Below are 18,880 nucleotides of genomic sequence, written 5' to 3' on the forward strand. Positions count from 1 at the left end.
AACCTCCCGAACCTCACCCCTCTCCCCTCTACGTACGGCGAGCGCCTCCTCCTTCTCCGAACACAAAGACAAGTCTATCCCCCACCACACCGTAAGCTAACGACGGCAGAGGCGAGGGAATAGCGACAACTACAGATGAACACCTTTCCTAACCTACACAAGTACCACATCATCTTCCCTGTCAGATATGACAGCATCTGCCCCTGGTGTGGCGGAATTCCAACAACATATCATGTAACATGGGGCTGCTCCGGTCCCAAGCCCCCCGAACTAGACAAACATCACTCCGAGGAACAGTGGGAGTCTGCCCTGCTCAGCTCTGACTTGGCGACGAAGCGAAACCTGATATCCCAACCAAGAGCAACTGCGGTGGACATTGGGGTCCTGAAATAAGGACTCCACCCAAAATCTGTATTTTCGCCTCTCTAGCCTACCTTTTTGGAATAAATGTTTTCTACTACTACGTTCAGCATGGAAAACCAACTCGCCCAAACGTGGCCTCTATTGAATTATTCTTACTGAAAGCAATCAGAGAACCCATATCCAACATTCTTGGCCAAAACTTTTTAATATTGGAAAGCTTTAAGGTACTGCTATAGACATATTGAAAGTAATTGGTCAATTCTACAGATATATCTTCTTTTTACAGTGTTTTCATTGTTCACATTAGGCATATAAAAATGATGTAAAGGAGCAATGGGGAACACTTCTGATGTTAGGAAAAACGTTAACACACATAAAAATAAAGCGTGATGACAGATCTCCAGTTATATTGATTGTTACAGTTAAATCGTACAATGTATGGAAAAATTGTGCTCCTAAACACCTTTCGGTTCACAAATACCTTTGTCGAGAATTTATTACAAAGTGAACAAGAGAGATCGGAAAGCCTCAGGGGGCTTCCCAACGTTTCGACAAGAGGACCGGTCTTCGTGTGGGCGGGTATGAGGTTGCAGCGCGTCCTCGCTGGGAGGAACAGACACGGGAGAGGGCGCCGTAAGGCAAGGGCTGCACCGTCCCGCTGTATACTACTGATAAGCTTTCGTTCAGTTGGGTCAAGTTCTTGTTACTATTACCATCAATTTGGCTTCGTTTACTCGACTTGAAATTACTCTCTATATCTCCATTTGAAGATCACCTGCGCCAGCGGCTGTTAGCCTGTCAACGCGGACTTCCTAACTTATCCGCCCACCGGACTTTATGTAGCACTCGTTGTGCAGTGCACTGCTTTGCTTGTTCTTTAATTAGAAGCCACTGCACTCCTCTAATCAACCCTTGCTTATCTGTCCTCAGCAGTGCACGTTCTGCGCAAGTCCAATTCGGCTTCCTGATTTGTTAGAAGTAAATAAACTTGTGAGAGAGTTCCGTCACACACAGCGTGCGACAGAGACACGTATGCATACCTTTCACTGTAGTTGAGAGACCAGAAGCTGCTCGTGGCGTTGCTGCAGGGCACCTTGATAAACCAGCGCTGGAAGAGGGCGTGGCGCACCGAGCTCTGCGAGAGTTCACCGCAATGTGAAGGACTTTTAAAAGAAAAATCGTGGCCGCTCTAGAAATATTTACAAATATACTAAAAAACGGGAGGGAACACTTAAGCTCCGCCTTAAGGGTATGACGCGATGGCAAAGTGGATTAATTCCCTTATATGCAGAAAGTCATTCTATACATTCATAGGTGTCCCACCTGCCTTTTAAATTTCTCTCTTGGCAAAACATGCTCACAACGCCGGCAAATGAAAAATTGGTTTTGGGTGGAAGTAAATGACACAGCGTCTGTCTCACATATCGGCTAACACCTGCACCTCGCCGTAAGGGAAGGGATAAAGGAGAGGGTGAGAGAAGAGAGGAAGAAAGAGGTGCCGTTGTGGAGGAAGTCGGAATAATTTCGACCACCTGAGGATGTTTAACGTGCGCTGACATCGCACAGCACACGGACGCCTTTTGCGTGTCGCCTCTATCTAAACGACGCTGCCGCCGCGGTCGGGTTCGAACCCGGGTACACCAATATGTGTTAGTGAGCTCAATTCAGTCAAGGCAGTTATGATCGTGTCTGCGGGAGACGCCTGAGTGCAGCCGCAAAACGGTAACAACGCCGCTCCAAAGGAGTGACGGCGTTGCGTGGAGTACACGGCAGCGTTTCATCGAACGGTCATGGTGAAGAGCTAGCTCTGTACAGACCACGTGCCAACGGCGTGGCGTTGAACGCGAGCCAAAGGATCCCCCAATCACCCTCTCCCGCGATCTCATCGTTTCCCCACCGGGTCTAATTGGAGACTGTGTTTGGGCGCTGTGATTTGCGCGCTGCGCCGCTAAGCCGGGATACCCGGATTCGATCTCGGCCACCGCGGTCGCGTTTCGTTGCAGGCGAAGCGCAAAAAGCGCCCGTGTACTGTGCGATGTAAGTGCGCGTTAAAGATCTTCAGACGGTCGAAATTATTCCATTCCGGGGCCCTCCACCAAGGCATCTCTATCATCTCTTTCTTCATTCACTATCACCTTCATGCCTTCCCTCATGGCGCAGTTGAGTTGCCCGCGGAGGAGTGAGAGAGTACCTGTCCCTTCCGTTTCCTCAAAAACCAAATATACTCAACTTTTTCCCCCCTCCTCTCCGCAGTCGAAGCTTTAAACGTGCAACGGTGATAAATATTTGATGGCAGTTCCAATGTTAAAGCACGAAAACTGACAGGACTGTCACCACTATATAACTCGACATTTGGCAAGGTCTGTTTAGATATGCTGTTTTCGTAATCTACTGAAGAAAGGAAATTGAGAAGTCCACGAATATCTGTAGATTTATAGACCACTATTTTCATCTTTCAGGCACACTCGCCCTCGTAGGGCTTCCCTCTCAGTCCTTGATAGTCACAAAGGAAGCGTCGCGATCTGATAATTGGCAAGAGATGTGTTCGAGGTGTCGGACCAACGTATGATTATGCGAGACGAAGTTTATGATCCGTTTCGGGTCGTCACTGCAGTAGAAGGAGTTACGAGAGAGAGGTTCTACGCTGTCAGGCGTCACGTCATTGGGTTAGGACAACTCATTCGAGTGTGTTGCCATGCGCGTCCTAGTGATGTTAAGAGTGACGTTAGGGCAATTCCGTCTTCCTTCCCCATGGTGAGCACGCTCCTGCAACGCCGACTAAAACTACTACCGATGTTACAAACACTACTACTACTACTACGACGGCGCGAAACCTAGGGAACGAGCCTCAAACTGCTGTCGTTTTAGACTATGACAGGGAAGTGTTACCTGAAATGTAGTCAATGCTTACATCCCGCATCCAGGAAAAGAGTAGAAAATGTTTCGCGTATGCAGAAATGCATCCTAGGATTTGCAGGTCCGGCACCCGCCGCGGTGGCTCAGTGGTTAGGGCGCTCGACTACTGATCCGGAGTTCCCGGGTTCGAACCCGACCGCGGCGGCTGCGTTTTTATGGAGGCAAAACGCTAAGGCGCCCGTGTGCTGTGCGATGTCAGTGCACGTTAAAGATCCCCAGGTGGTCGAAATTATTCCGGAGCCCTCCACTACGGCACCTCTTTTTCCTTCTTTTACTCCCTCCTTTATCCCTTTCCTTACGGCGCGGTTCAGGTGTCCAACGATATGTGACAGATACTACGCCATTTCCTTTCCCCAAAAACCAATTATTATTATTGTTCCCCCGCCAGAATGTTTTCGTCAGCACAGCAGAACCATAGAAAGCTGGACGAGCAAGCTTAAAAAGCATGTGGCTAAGGAAACAGTAACTTTACAAGGACAGGACGCCCCAGCGATAGCCGACAGCAAGCTACTCCACATGTGGGAGGCAAAACGCGGGTTAGAACGCAGGCTTAAAAAACAAAGGTGGAACCGGAACCTGAAAAGGAGGATAGCTAGACGCAATAAAGAAATCGAGAGGTACGCCATGCAGCTATGTGAACATAATTGGTGCGGCGTATGCGATGATATGGAGAAAGGAATGAGTCTAGCCAAGACGTGGAATATCCTACGCCACCTGTTAGACCCAACTCAATCGAAAACTCAAACGAACATTAAGCTAAAGAAAACTAGACATGCCTACCAGGGGGAAGACAAGGATTTCATAAAGGCAATAGAACAGACCTATATAGGAAATATAACTTGCTCGGACTTGCCGGCTTATAAAGGTGCAGTAAGAGAGGAGCTCGACGCACCCATAACGGAGGCGGAGGTTAGAGCGGAGTTAATCAGACTTAAAACAAAGTCCGCCCCAGGGCCGGATGGTATAACAAATAAGATACTTAGAAATTTAGATGACGAGTCCGTCATTGCTCTCACAAAATACATGCAACAAGTATGGGAAAAAGGAAAGTTACCCAAACAATGGAAAGAGGCCAGCATAATTTTAATCCCCAAGCCGGGCAAGCCACCCAAGCTGGAGAACCTCCGGCCAATATCCCTAACCTCATGCGTAGGAAAGTTGATGGAATATGTAGTTCAAACGAGATTAACTCGCTACATGGAGGATAACAGCTTATGGCCTGATGAGATGGTCGGATTCAGACCAAAGCTAAGCACTCAGGATGTAATGTTACGACTGAATCATGACATCATAGACTCCAGTTCTAGGGATGCAAAAGTAATTCTTGGGCTGGACCTCAAAAAAGCTTTCGACAATGTAAAGCACGAGGCGATCCTAGAGGAACTCCAAGCGATAGGAGCAGGACAAAAAACCTATGACTATATAAAGGACTTTCTGACAAATAGAACAGCAAAAATCAGATATCAAGACATAGAGTCGGGGGTAATTACGCTAGGGAGTAGGGGCACCCCGCAAGGATCGGTCTTATCCCCGCTTCTATTTAACCTTGCTATGAGAGGTCTCCCGGAAAAGCTAAAAAAGATTGGCAACATACACTTTAGTATGTATGCTGATGACGTAAACATCTGGATCAATCAGGGCAGCGATGCCGAAATAGAGCATAAACTACAGGAGGCAGCGGACGTAGTGGTAAACTACGCAGCGAATAGAGGGCTAGCGTGCTTACCAGAGAAATCCGCGCTTCTGGTGTATAATCCTAGGCACTTGAGACTCAAAGTGACAACTTCAACACCACGGTCGGAGGACAACCCGTGCCGATGGTGGATAGGATTAGAATATTAGGACTGCATATTCAGAGCGACGGATACAACGGGGAAACCCTGAAGAAGCTCGAGGGATATGCGGCGCAAGCCATAGGGATATTTAGAAGAATAGCACTCAAAGGACGAGGGCTCAGAGAGAAAATCTTGATCAAGTTGGTGCAAGCATACGTTATCAGCAGGATAAGCTATGCTACACCCTACTTGAAGATCCGCGCCTCAGAACGGGATAAACTAGACACGATCATAAGGGGATGCTACAAACGGGCCCTAGGCCTGCCCATAAGCACCTCCACTGAAAGACTCCTAGACATGGGTATTCACAATACATGGAGAGAGATTGCTGAAGCCACGAGAACGGCGCATCAAGACAGATTAAGCCAATCAAACACAGGAAGGGCGATTCTAAGCATGGTAGGACTCCAGACAGACAGGGGTATTCTAGTAAAGCGGGACATCCCAAGGGACATCAGAGAAAAGATCAGGGTAGATCCTTTACCCAGAAACATGCACCCTACATTTAACAAAGCAAGGAGGGGAAAGAGAGCTGAGGCGCTCACCAAACGCTTCGGCGAAATGAATGAGAAAGCAGTGGTCTACACGGATGCGGCTTGCGGGAAACTGGGAGCAGCGGTGGCAACGGTCGTTAGTGGCCGGGGTACAGCTGTCTCTTCCACAACCATACGCAGTCGAAATCCAGAGTCGGCTGAAGAAGTTGCAATAGCGCTCGCTTGCGTGGGAACGGAGGCACAATACATAATTAGCGATAGCAAGACTGCTATCCAAAATTATGCCCGAGGCAGAATAACTCAGGAAGCACTGCGAATCCTAGAGGGATGCAGAATAAATAGAAATATTAGTCTCGTTTGGACACCAGCCCACGAGGCAGTTCCAGGAAACGAGGCGGCAAACGCCCTTGCTCGAGATCTCTACTTCCGAGCCGCGGCAGGACCGCCCGATAGCAAGGAACTGGACGAGAGACTGAAAAAGTACACAGAAATAGTGGAAAATTACAAACTAAACAGGAGACTCTTTCCTCCCCCGGACAAAGAGCTCACTAACACGGAGGCTACGGCTTGGAGGAGACTACAGGCAAACAATTTCATACACCCAGTGTGGGCATCACATGTCTTAAAAAGATGAGGATATTGATGATAAGTGTAGGAAGTGTGGGGAGAGGGGGACCCTCGACCATGTGATTTGGGAATGTGCGGATTCTCCAGGGTTCCGAGAGAACATAGACAGTAGAGAGGCCTGGGAAACCCTTCTGCAAAGCACGGACCCCGTCGTGCAGAAGAAAGCGGTCCATCTGGCGATAGCTGCCGCGAGGAGTCAGAAACTCCTTGCCTGTCTCTAGTAGCGGAGGTCCCGGCCCCTGCCCCTCGGCCTGCGTGCCGGAGGTAGGGAGTAGGGGGCCTCCATTCTGATGGCAAATAAAGGTTTATCATCATCCCCAGTTGAGCAACAATAGTGGTCTAACCTCAGCTAGATAATGATAGATTGCTTGGATTTCTTTGTAAGCGAACATTGGGTACATGGCCATCTTTAGCTCATAACTACGTACACCACCGCATAGTTAAGTGGCTATGTATATCACCTCAATGACTTCAAAAGGATAGAAAGACAACAAGAGGAATAACAAGAAGGTAGGTCTGATGAAATAGAGAAGCTGCTATAATAGCAGCTCCCGTTAGTAGAATACTTTCCTGTAAATATCTTTTGCAGAATATTTTTTCTGTTCCTTTTCTCCTTTCAAGTAACCTCCACTACGTAAACCAGCATGTCGGTGGTTTTAAATACATTGTAAAAAAGTAGTCTTGTCCAGGAAAGGCCCTTCTCATTCACTTTTCCCATTTCTCTCTTTCCCAGCTTCGCTCACCTTAAATGTGGCGTGGGCGTCCTTATCCACGAAGCGGAAGAACGGGAACTTGTTCCTGCGCATTGGGGAGACAGGTTAGAGAGAACACCCAAATGACGAGCGACCATTCAGAGTAACTTTAGTTATCGAGCTACATGTGTTGCTCATATCACTCGTACTGAGAAGCGCAGTTCGTTAAGGAAGTTTTAAGTTTGGCACATCTTGAAGAGAGCCGCTCACACGCTAGACAAAATGCCTGAAATGACCGGACTGCTGCTTCGTACAGTCTCCGTGACGCGGCGCAGTCCGTCAGGACCCCACGTGACCATACTGAGCCGGGGGACCCCCAGAACTTAGCAAGGGGAAGGTGTAGGACTGGGGGACACGAAATGTCTGGATTCGTCATTTTTGGCTAGTTCAATAAGCATTGAAACACTTAGGAGACGGTGATGCAACCTGAGGTCTTCGCGATCAGGCAAGATACCTTCTAGATCGTTCGTGCGAAGAGGGGGCTCACCTCAGTGCCTCGTAGATGTGTTGCACGCGCAACATTTTCCGCGGACTCTTGTGGATAACGTTAGCGATGTGCTGCACCAAGAAGCCTGGCGGCCTCCGAAGGCAGGTGCCCGCGGGCAGCAGTTCTCCCAGGGGACCAGGTGGCGTCCTGTCCACCGTGCATGTGTCCTCAATACTCGGTAGCTTCTGGCGTCTGACGGTCCACTGCCAGGCAGCTCCTGCAACGGATGGCCAACCACAACAAATGATGGTGGCGCCAGGCAGCAGTACCATTCTCTTAAGCTGCGCCATTTGTTCCCTGCACAGTTCTTTTCATTTGCGCCAGTTTTCTCTTTTACAATTCCTTCGAGCTGTGCCATTTCCCACGGGTTCCGATCTTTTTAGCACCGCAATGAGAGAACCGCGCACAAACTTAAGTCGACTTCCAGCAACAGGCGTTGTGGCGTCTCCCTAAGTATGAACCAAGCCCAATGTGGCAAAAGAAGTAGTTAAGAGTTCAGACTGATAGAAAATTCTATGCAATATGAAACAGTTTTTAAAATCCGCCTCCAACACATGCTGATCTAGAGGCTTCGTGTTGAACGTCATTATTTTTTTATCCTTGCAGTCCAGGTATAAAGACAAAAGCCAGCGCTGTGGCGTTGCACTATTGCACATGCCTCTGCGTTCTGTATTATTAACAGGGATGGTTATGGCAATGCAAACCATTTTTTAAAAATCTCTGCTGATTCGCTGTGAAAGTTACGACGCTAAACTTCTTGACGGACATCGAAAAGCGTTTAATACCTTTTTTACCTTAGACCAAGTACTGACAACGTGGGAAACATATTGTTAGCGGCTCTACCTTACACGGTATACAAATGATTTATCACTTATAATGATTAATACATATTTGTGCTGGCAATCCTCAGTTACGCGTGGATGAGATACAGATATTTTAAAACGCAGGAAAACACGATGTGCTGCTTCTGTCAAAAACTATCGGTAGTCGTAACGTCTCCAGCGGACATGTATGGGGTTTTGTACAGGAAATGGGGGTGCACTGGGAGGGCTGCCCAGTTGTATCAAATTCGCCTTGTCAGCATAGGGGAGGACTTGGCAAATCACTCATGCGTCAGATGATGAGAAAACAAGGAGTGTCGTTACTGTTAGCGGGAGAAAGACGACCGCAGTGCTATCACTTTGTAGAAGACACAACCCGATACCCAGAGTGTAGGGCTGAATCCGCTAGCACATTAGAAGTGGCAGGCCGCAACCACCACCGCCCTGACAACGAAAAGTACACGGTCGTGGGGCAAACCGTCAATAATTATTAGGCAAATAATACGCAACAACCATGGCAACCTCTTTGCAATGTTGCATGACGTCATGGAGACCGCGCCTGCGCACACTTAGCGCTGCACTTGTTAAGTGGGTAGGATAAAAGACGCAACCAGTATAACAACACAGCTGAAAAATTTCTGCCATTACAGCAGATTTCTGCTGTATTTCGGCCTTGAACTTTAGTAAAAAAACATTTTGTGGTGAGAATGAAATTTTCAGTACTATTGTGCTGTCCCTTGTCCTACCGGAAAGAAAAACAGAGAAGTATCAATTATAAATACTGGATTGCTGCAGAAAAATAGCACAATACTACAGAAAAATCATCTGTCGTTTCCGCAAACATACTGGACAAATTGTCACAGTTTGGGCGCGATTCGGTAAGATTTTTTGCGACTGGAACTTCATTTATTGGCGCCATGACACTGTGCACTTGCATGGCGGTCACTCTGGCGTCAGGATGAGCCAAGCATACATGTCTGCACACATATAGGACTCCGCGTCAGTACATATACAACCCCACTACCATAAGCATTTGCCCCTTTTCGCTGATTCTAAGTGCAGGACAAATACATTGACTGCGGCATCCCGTATCTGTGGGCCAGGTTTGCTCTGTGCAGCCACCTATTTCACAAGGGGTCGAGCACTAACGGCTCAAATGCAAACACGCACACCCATGCGCGTATTGTGACGAGCATCAGAGCGAGGATCTATAGCTTTAGGATTGCGTCTACATGTGCTCCTGGGAAAGTACAGTGCTAACCATGTTAAAGGCAATACGAAAAACCGGATTACCAGCTGCATGCTATGCACGTGAAGTGGTAGCTATGTGGTTAGGTGGGGAGAGCATCTGCGGGTGCAAGTGCACAATAGACATTCCATATTTTGGTGTTCGCCCACGCTAATAGGTCTGCACTATTCTCTGGCAGAGCTTAGAAGCTTTCCGGCTCTACATAAAGGGACCCCCTACGGACACGGTTCGAGGCATACATCCTTTTCATAATAGGACCTAAGGTGAAGGGTTTTACCATCCTGTTCACATCAGTAACGAATCCGTTCTGCCAACTTCTTTTACCTACATTGGTCCAGAGACTACAGGTTGTTCGACTTGGAGACCTGCTTCGGATATGTGTATCGTCCGGGACGAAAATAACACTGCCTACCTCGGATTTTAATTGGCCGACAGGAGTGCACCGGACAGCGCAAGTGGCGCACAGCTCTCACTCACCGCGGCGTCTCTTCTTCGTGCTGGGTTCGCCGCAGCGGTGTTGGTGGCCAGCACTAGATGGAACATCGCTCGCTGCTTGCACTACGGTGCTCATGTCCGGCATGATGCTGGACACGTAGGCATTGGAAAGAGCATCGGTTTCCTCTTCGACCTGTAGCAGGGACGACGAGCACAGGTCACAATGCGCTAGCCTCTGCAAAACTTGAACTGCAGAGAGAAACTCTACTAACGGAGCTATAAATTAAGCCTACTAATGATGCCTCACCGAGCAGAAGAAAATGGGCATAGTATTCGTGAGCTCTACTCAGCACGAGTACTTTCGTGTAATAGACTCCTTTTAAGACTCAATAACAGGGTGATCGACTCAATAATAACTTAATACTATTACAACTGCACGGAGGAAGGTGTCAGATCGGAATGGTCTGGGAATTGGGATATGTCGAAACCGAAAATAACGCTCTTCTTCTGCCAGAACACACGCCGCGTATGTAGATAGCGTGATAATGTCACGTTATTTTCAGCTATGTAATAATCTGACCACAGATCACGTGACACAATAACGTCGCCTAGGGTGCTCACTCCCCGGCCTGTGCATTTCTCAAGGCGTAGCCAGGCCCACCAGGACAACTGCATGAGATCACATGAGCGTATGACAGCCCCCGCGGTGGCTGAGTGGTTATGGCGCTCGGCTGCCAGCCCGAAAGAGGCAGGTTCGATACCGGCCTCGGCGGTCGAATTTCGGTGGAGGCGATATTCTAGAGGCCCGTGTGGTGTGCGATGTCAGTGCATGTTAAAGAACCCCAGGTGGTCGAAATTTCCGGATCCCTTCACTGCGGCGTCCCTCATAACCTGAGTCGCTTTGGGACGTTAAACACCCATAAACCAACCATAAAACAAATCTGAGCGTATGGCTACACGTAGCCATTTTCTCGTCATGTCAATTTTGAGGGCCTTATCAGGAGTATACGTGCACTCCTGAAGGGAGAGGTGCTCTAAGGTGTACTGCACACGTATCATAACTTTTTCGCTTTGGATGCAAGGCGAGAGCTTTGGAGTTCCTTCGATATCAAGTCGTCACGCAGCAAGAAAAGGACAATTAGTAAATGAGTATACGCACTGAGACATGCACCTAGTGATAGTGACGTCATAGGCATATGGTGAAGTCCTTTAGGACAAAAGTCTTTTAAGGTGAATGCATTCAGTGTAAAGGCCTTCTGGTTAAAGCACTTTCGGTTGAAGGCTTTTATGTGAACGGTCTTTATGGTAAAGGCCATTAGGTCAAAGGATGCTTTCGCATTTTTTCAATATCACCACATTCTAGACTTATGCCAGTTTTTAACGATCAGGACGGCAAACTGCTGTCGCACAATCCTCCAGAATCTACTTTGCATTGAGTGGTTTGAATTTGCTTGCAGTGGGTGGCACTCTTTGAATTGTCCTTTGTGGACACACGACATCCGGTGCAGTTATCACCGTCTCAGCCAAAGAGGAAACTTACGCCGTCAGACCAGTCGTCAGCGAGGTTATGGCGTGAAGATAACTCTAGTGTTACTGCATTAAAACAAAGCGAGGAGCGTGGAGGTTGGAGCAAGAAGGAAGGACGCGCGGGGTGCTGGCGCTCAAACATGAAGCTCTCAGGAAGGTTGCAAGCAGTCATAGACGACCAATGCTGCAGGCATTTAGAACACCTCTGCGAAATATAACAATGTGGCCAAGTCGTTTAAAAGGCGGACTCTAGAAAGCAGCGAGGCGTTCCCTACAGGAGGATGAGGTCCCTAGTATTTAGCCTCCACCGAAATGCGACCGCCGCGGCCAGGATGGAACCTGCGTCTCTCGAGTGCGTGGTAGTTCTCCAATGAAAACTAAATCCTTCAGCTGCTAAAGATCCTCGACTCGAATAATATCCAGGAGAAATACCCTCCCTCTAAAACGTGCCACCCTTGAATTACATAACGAGGTGCCATGTTAAAGTGGCTGTTTCTAATGCGAAAACATTAGATGGCTGTGTCCCGAATTCCTTGTCAGCAAATTTTCACTCCCTCCTTTATCCCTTCCCTTACGGCGCGGTTCAGGTGTCCAACGATATATGAGACAGATACTGCGCCATTTCCTTTCCCCCAAAACCAATTATTATTATTAAAACATTCTCCGCACGATTACGTCGTTCTGTGAAGATAAATGTGGACAACTTTGACTTTGTTAGGTAGTGCGTGATGAGATCGTGCTATAGAAAACATTTGGTCGATGAATTGAAGTTACAAAATTTTTACACTTTGACGACACAATAGTCATGGACGTCGACATAGTACTTGGACGGGATAAGTAAAATTAACAAATAAAAGAAATACAAGAAACAATAAAAGAAGTGAAAGGAAACAAAAATGAAGAAGAAAGTAAAAGATCAAACATAACAAATATAAATAGATCTTGCACTACTTCGTGGAAAAAATCCGCATTTTTCAAAGTTCTATGCTTTCGCATTTCTGTGTGTAAGGAGACTGAAGTGCCCTGGCAATTTTTGGCTGGAAGCGATACATTTAGTCCTACCACTTCTGGAAGTTTGGCATTCTTTACCCTCGACAGCATCCGCGCCTAATGACATCGGGGAAGCAGCGAGGGCTTGGCGGAGTGGTACGCTGCCCATCCGGATGGCAGTGTCCCCGGACGCGTGGTGGAATCGCTGTCACACTCACCTTGGCGCCAAGCGGCTTCACATCCGCCGTCCCCGATTCGTGATGCATAGCCGTAGTTACGGCATCCGAGTCGCTCGTCTCTGGATTTTGCTTCTCGCTTTCACACGTCCGGGCTCGTCGTTGTCCTATGCATCCGCCTCCGCTGGCTTTCCGTTTTCGGCCTGCGTCAGTGCATATGTGACGGCTTGTGCTTTCTGAAAAACTTTTTCTCGAGACAGGCATCCGCTGTCTGTCTTTACAGCAGAATCTCTTAAGAGTCAGACTCTATAGTATACCGTTCTTGTTATATAACACAAGGACAGCTCCAGTTTTGTGGAGTCGCAGGACAAGTGAGCTTGCCGAATGCTTCTTTAAAACGAGTACTTGATCTTTTCTTGGTGTTCAAAGCCTTTCGCATCAGTGTGCGCAGGTCCGGCGACCATTTAGTACATGGTCAAGCGATGTTCGAGCACTCTTCCCCCCCCGCCTCCCCCCCCCCCCCATTTTCCCGCATGTTTCCAGCAGCTAGCGCTGTGCTTCGGAATAAAGAAGTTCACCCTCAGAGGCAAAGTCTGTTACCATCAATTTTCCTGCATCTCCCACGTGCAAGGGGAACAGGCGAGTGCTGCTTGCTCAAAGATTTCATGACAGAGCGCGCACTGATCATTCATAGGCAGGTACATGCTGACAGTGAGCTGAAGGTGGGACGGAGGCCGGCCAAGGCGGGCATGAGCTGTGTGTTTCAACTTGAATAGGAGCACCGCTACCTTCAATGATTTTTGCAGCCACACAGCTAAGTCAGATAAAACTTAAGAAAGAATTGGCATTTCCCTTTCAAAAGAGAGCCTTCCAGCAGTCAGTTGTTTTGGAGGTGGCGGTAGAGATTAACACATGGGGCGGTGATGGTGGAGTCTTGTGTTGTATACTGTGAACATTGGTTGGATTCGAGAATGGTTGGGGGAGATCGGATTAAGGGCCCCTCGGCTTGTGTAATCTCGAACTAGGCCGTTCGCGACCTAATTTCCTTCCAAGACTTTGTACGCGGGGGTTCATGTTATCTGATATTTGATGGATGTATTAGACTCGGTGTTGCTGTGACTAGCGGGAGGAATATTTATGTGCCTTGCCTGCAGGGAGGACCTGACAAGCCGCTTGTGAGTCGGCCACGATGTGGTACTATCGGCCGGTAGCATTCCCGTGCGGTATGGCCAGGGCTATCGCAGTCACTTAGGCCTCTTGTATGGTAGAGTTTTGTATGGAAAGGGAGACGAGTTTTTGGCAGTTGGATTTTACTACGATAGCTGCCTCTGCGTTTCCAAGTGGGGAGGGAAATAGGGCCTCGTCTACGTCGACTGCCTTACCACTCTCGCTGTCATTTGTCATGTAATTCATTCTGGGCTGTATTTCGGCATTAATGGGAGTGGGTGGACATGTTCTTGGGTACTGGAGCTACGTGTATGCAAACTCTGTTTGCCAAGAGAATGTTCATTGAGTCCAGTCTACAACCAACATTTCCTTGGCGTTTCGATGGAGGCAAAACTCATAAAGGTACCCGTGTGTTGTGCGATCTCAGCCGATCTCAGTACACGTTAAAGATCCTCACGTGGTGCGGAGTTCCCGTTTCGAACCCGACCTCAGCGGCTGCATATCGATCGAGGCGAAACGCAAAGGCGCCCGTGTGCTGTGCGATGTCAGTGCACGTTAATGACTGACTGACTGACATGTATCTGAGCAGAAGAACGAAATCGAAAGAGCACGGGCCTGCCTCCTGGCTCAAGCCGAGTCACGCTCGCTGCCGCGTGCTGAAAGTAGGAGGGGTGAAGGATAGGAGAGCAGAGAGTGAAAGAAAAGACGCGGCGCACTAATAGGCCGATCCCGGCGGAAGGGAAATACCGAGCTGACCCGTCCCAGAGTGCTGCATGCCAAACACACCGCAACACTCCATAAAAAAGTTTAATATCTTATGTCCAAGTACCCGCTGCAGACATTAATCAGGTATCAGGTATGAGGTATTGCACGTTAATGATCCCCAGGTGGTCGAAATTATTCTGGAGCCCTCCACTATGGCACCTGTTTCTTCCTTTCTTCTTTCACCCTCTCCTTCATCCCTTCCCTTACGACGCGGTTCAGATGTCCAACGATATATGAGACAGATACTGCGCCATTTCCTTTCCCCTCAAAACCAATTATTATTATTATTAAGATCCCAATGATTTAAAAGGAAGGACTCATGACTGGCTCCCTGGGTCAGTGGACGAATCTCGCTTTGAGGTAGATTGAGGTGATGAGAGAGAGAATGATGTGGGCTGCATGCATTAGCACCGACAACGTTGTGGCAGACACGCGGCACTACAGCAACAGGCTGCAGCGTTCACAGGGTTGTGACAAGAACCCTAGAAGTCGCCGCTTAACCGCTAACTAACTTATTCGGTGGCGGCATCTATCGGAGACGCTACCACTCCGCCACGACGGCTCAAGCTTCAAGTGTGAATGATGCCGCATCTAGTGAATGCACTCTTTTGATGAAGTCTGCGCGCTTTCGCTGCGTATATCGCGGCTTAACGAAGCTAGGCCATCAGCAATTTTTTATACCAATTCAGAGAAAATTGCTTGTTTGTTAGAGGCCGTGAATTTCAAGATAGAAACGGGAATGGATCGCGGAATCCTGAAAAGGTTTTACAAATGTGTAGCTTCGCAATTACAGCAAATGCGGAATGTCGTAAAGTAGTTTAGCAACTTGTGCAATGTTTGCGTTGGCGGATTTGGTAAATTAGCAGATTTGTTTTCGTGTGGTTCTCAGAGAGAAACTGTTTTCATTACGAAGTTTTAGACGTGGGAATCCTGAATTTAAAAAGTTTTTAAATTTTTAATCGACCGTAAAATTTAACCAAAAGATAATACCGCGACAAAAACTGCTTGCTGAACCTGATCTCCTTTGGGACGGTAAACAGCATAAAACCTAGAACCAAACCATCTTCCGCTCTTCTACTCGTTTGGTCTATGCTATCGCCGTACCTTATTCCACCGTTGCCTTTCTCGTTCGCTCTACCGGCTACGCCGAGGTAGAGGCCGACGCCGAGGAAAGCGTTCAACCCATGAAAGGGCTCTTAAGTCCCCCGTTCAGAAAATCCGGAGACAGAAAACTTGAGTTGTCCTTACATGCACTCTGCACAGAACACTTAGTTGTCGCTTAACTAGTGCTGAACATGGATAGAGAGCGAAAGGTATGGTGCGTTGGGCAACTAAACACGGCTTGGCGTCTGTAACGTTGAGTGCGTTCCGCGCACTGGAGAGGCAGCGCGCCCACCCTGCCACACTGGCAGGTGGCAGTTAATGGTTGATGGCAAGGTTTGCTGAACGCTGCGGCCTATTGCTTCTGTGCCACGTGTCTGCCATAACGTTGTCAGTGCTAATGCATGAAGCCCACATCTCGCTCTCTCTCTCTCTCTTTCTGATCACCGCAACGTACCTCAAAGCACGGCTAAGGCGTCCACTGACCCAGGGAGCCACTTCAGCGCTATTCCTTTCCTCAAAATTATCGGCGTCTTGAACGTTGTGAACGCCAACGCCAATGAATACAATGGACTCGGACAGCTGTCGCTCTAAAAGCGAACGCTTTAGTGGCCGCGAAGTTGCGATTTCGCCGTGGCGGTACTCCGAAGAGGAACATGACGTCACAACGCGCGGCTCGCCGCGGTTATTCCTCTCTCTCGCTCCCTAGTCACTACTGCGCATGCGCCACTAGTAGCACGGAGATACAGCTATCGGCGTCTTTGCTGAAAATCCGACTTTCAATTTTCTGTTCTCTCTTTCTTCTTTCCCTCCCTCCTTTATCTCTCCCTTTACGGTACGGTTCGGGTGTACACCGGGATAGGTGAGACCTATTACTGTGCCATTTCATTTCCTCAAAAACCAAACAAATCAAGTGAGCCGATAGCGTTCCTACAGTTCATTGGCGTTGACAACTTTGCAAAGGCTGTTTCATTTTCATGAAAGGAAAGTCGCAATTTCGGCTCCGTGAGTAAGTGGAGACCTCAATCTCGCTTTCATATTCGTGGCGTTGGTCTCAAACTGCAAAAGTCTGCTTTGATTGCGTTCCGCACACTCTATAAGCAGTGCCCCCTCCCTGCCACCCCGGAAGGTGGCATGCAGTTAATGGTTGATCACCAAATGAACGCTGCGGTACAGCTACAGCTACAGTGACGCAACACTGTCTGCGCTAATCTATTCAGGCCACATCTCTCTCACCACCGCCACATGTATGAAAGTACGAATGAGGCGTCCGCATATCCAGGGAGCCAGTTATGCGCCCTTCCTTCGCTCAAATCCATCGCCATCTAGGACATTGTCCCTGGAATTCAGCGAATAGCTTCTGCACACATGGTTAGTCATCACGTGACTTCACATCACCCCATCTTTTTTCCTAAGATCAAAGGTCACCCCAACGGTAACCCAAAGTTAAAGGTCAAATAATGGTCATGGGTGATGGTCAGGAGTTAAGAGTTGGGCATCGTAACTATAATACATGTGCTCATACACGGCAATCCTTGGGTGGGGTAAACATCGGTCAAAGTCGTTTCGCTGTCTTCCCGAAGTCTGCTTTACCTAGCGTAGCGAATCTTTTTGCTTCAAAAGCACCGAGACGCGCTCCTTGGAACTTTTATAGTCTAGAAATAATGCGAGATTGGAACTAAGGACGAATGCTTTCGGTAAGCTTCTTGGAAACGCGCTGCGCGACATCCCTAGGGATGATGCGTCGATGCAGCTTCCTTTGGAAGGGTGAAGCTCCCCAAAAAGCTGTAACGAGGCGCCCTTTCCTCACACCCGTGTCCAATTATTTCACACACAAGCGCTCACTATAACCTTACCGTAACACACACAATCGTGCTTCCGTCACGCGGGGCGTCATCCCTGCGTTGATGGTTTCACGATAATAAGATAATAACTGGCTGTTTCCATTGCGTAAGCTTCTCTAATTGTATTTTCTTGCAGTTAATACGCGATCACTATTAAATTTTTTGAAACGGCTTCACCAACCAAGTTGAGCAGAAATGGCCAGATTCGTTTCGAACTGGACGCTACTGACAGGCCAAGGGACGCCGGGCGAGAAAAGCATTCCCATATCGTTGAACCTACACGACAGGCAGCACTGTGCGGTCATGGTATTACCGTGTCCTTGATGACCCAAGGAGTAAAAGAATGTAGGCCACTCTGGCAGAATATCATCGAAGGCAACTTACCGCGACGGCAGCTTGGGCGTCCCTGGGCGATGTAGTCACTGCTGCTTGACGAATAAGTCCGTTCTCTTTTTACCGTAACGGCCAATCCCTCGTCACTGCTGTCATTGCTACAAGTCGCTTCCTTTTCCATCACTAATGCAGAAAAGATGCGTATAAGGAGAGCTTCCAGAACAGGGAACAAATATGGAGCAGTCCAGACAGTGCGAACGCACAGGTCGAAATGGCGAAGGTCTCACGAAAAGCTGGCGCCTGCGTCGTCTCGCTCCCAATTGTCCCATCGTGATTCCTTCATCGCTACCTTATAAGGCCTGCTCATGTCCCCCTCTCGACAGTCACGTGAGTGAGAAGAAGGGAGAGATGGGCGGGGCGAGCGCAATGAACGCGAACTGAAACGCCAGTGTCAACGCGAACAACTCGAAACGGAACGCCGCTTCGAAATACAGTGGCATGTCGCGACTCACATTGTCAGCGCGCGTCATTTTGGACTGTGTTTGCGTTGTTTCTGGACTTTGCTGCACAGAAGTTTGCGAGCGAGGTAGTTTACAATGCCTGGGTGGTGCTCTGTACCAAGCTGTCAGTCTAACTACGCTAATGAGCCCAGAGACGCGTGTGAAGATTCCCGTAGGAACAGCCTCAAAACGCTGTGGCAGAAACGCGACACCCAAGCTATAAGACGGCGGTTATCATTGTGCTCATTGGCGTTGCCGTTCACAATGTTTAAGACTCCAAGTAGTAGTGGTTATTGAAATAATAATACTAAAAAGGAAATATAAAATTTGTGCTAGCCCCGGCAACTGCCATCGGTACTGAAGCATCTGAGCTGCGGAAGCGGAAATAAAGGATAGCAAGCAGAATGGAGAAATGAAATGAAAAAGGCGAAGAGGCAGGAAGAGAGCACAGGGGAAGACTCCAATGATTTAAAAGGAAAGTCTCATGACTGGCTTCCT

General features: G+C 48.3%; 1 protein-coding gene across 1 annotated transcript in view; it reads right to left on the minus strand.

Moving 5' to 3' along the window:
• LOC144110922 (uncharacterized) overlaps positions 1-18,091 on the minus strand; it is a 33,010-nt gene extending 14,919 nt beyond the window's left edge. The window contains exons 1-6 of the mRNA XM_077643990.1: positions 17,934-18,091; positions 12,715-12,875; positions 10,022-10,172; positions 7,475-7,691; positions 6,979-7,033; positions 1,404-1,498 (exon numbers count right to left, since the gene is read on the minus strand). Of these exons, the coding sequence (XP_077500116.1) occupies positions 1,404-1,498; positions 6,979-7,033; positions 7,475-7,691; positions 10,022-10,172; positions 12,715-12,875; positions 17,934-18,063 (809 nt within the window). The 5' untranslated portion in view covers positions 18,064-18,091. The remainder of the gene's footprint in view (positions 1-1,403; positions 1,499-6,978; positions 7,034-7,474; positions 7,692-10,021; positions 10,173-12,714; positions 12,876-17,933) is intronic.
• Positions 18,092-18,880: the final 789 nt, after the last annotated feature.

The sequence above is a fragment of the Amblyomma americanum genome, chromosome 11 (genome assembly GCF_052857255.1).
Source record: "Amblyomma americanum isolate KBUSLIRL-KWMA chromosome 11, ASM5285725v1, whole genome shotgun sequence".
NCBI classification, from domain to species: domain Eukaryota; kingdom Metazoa; phylum Arthropoda; class Arachnida; order Ixodida; family Ixodidae; genus Amblyomma; species Amblyomma americanum.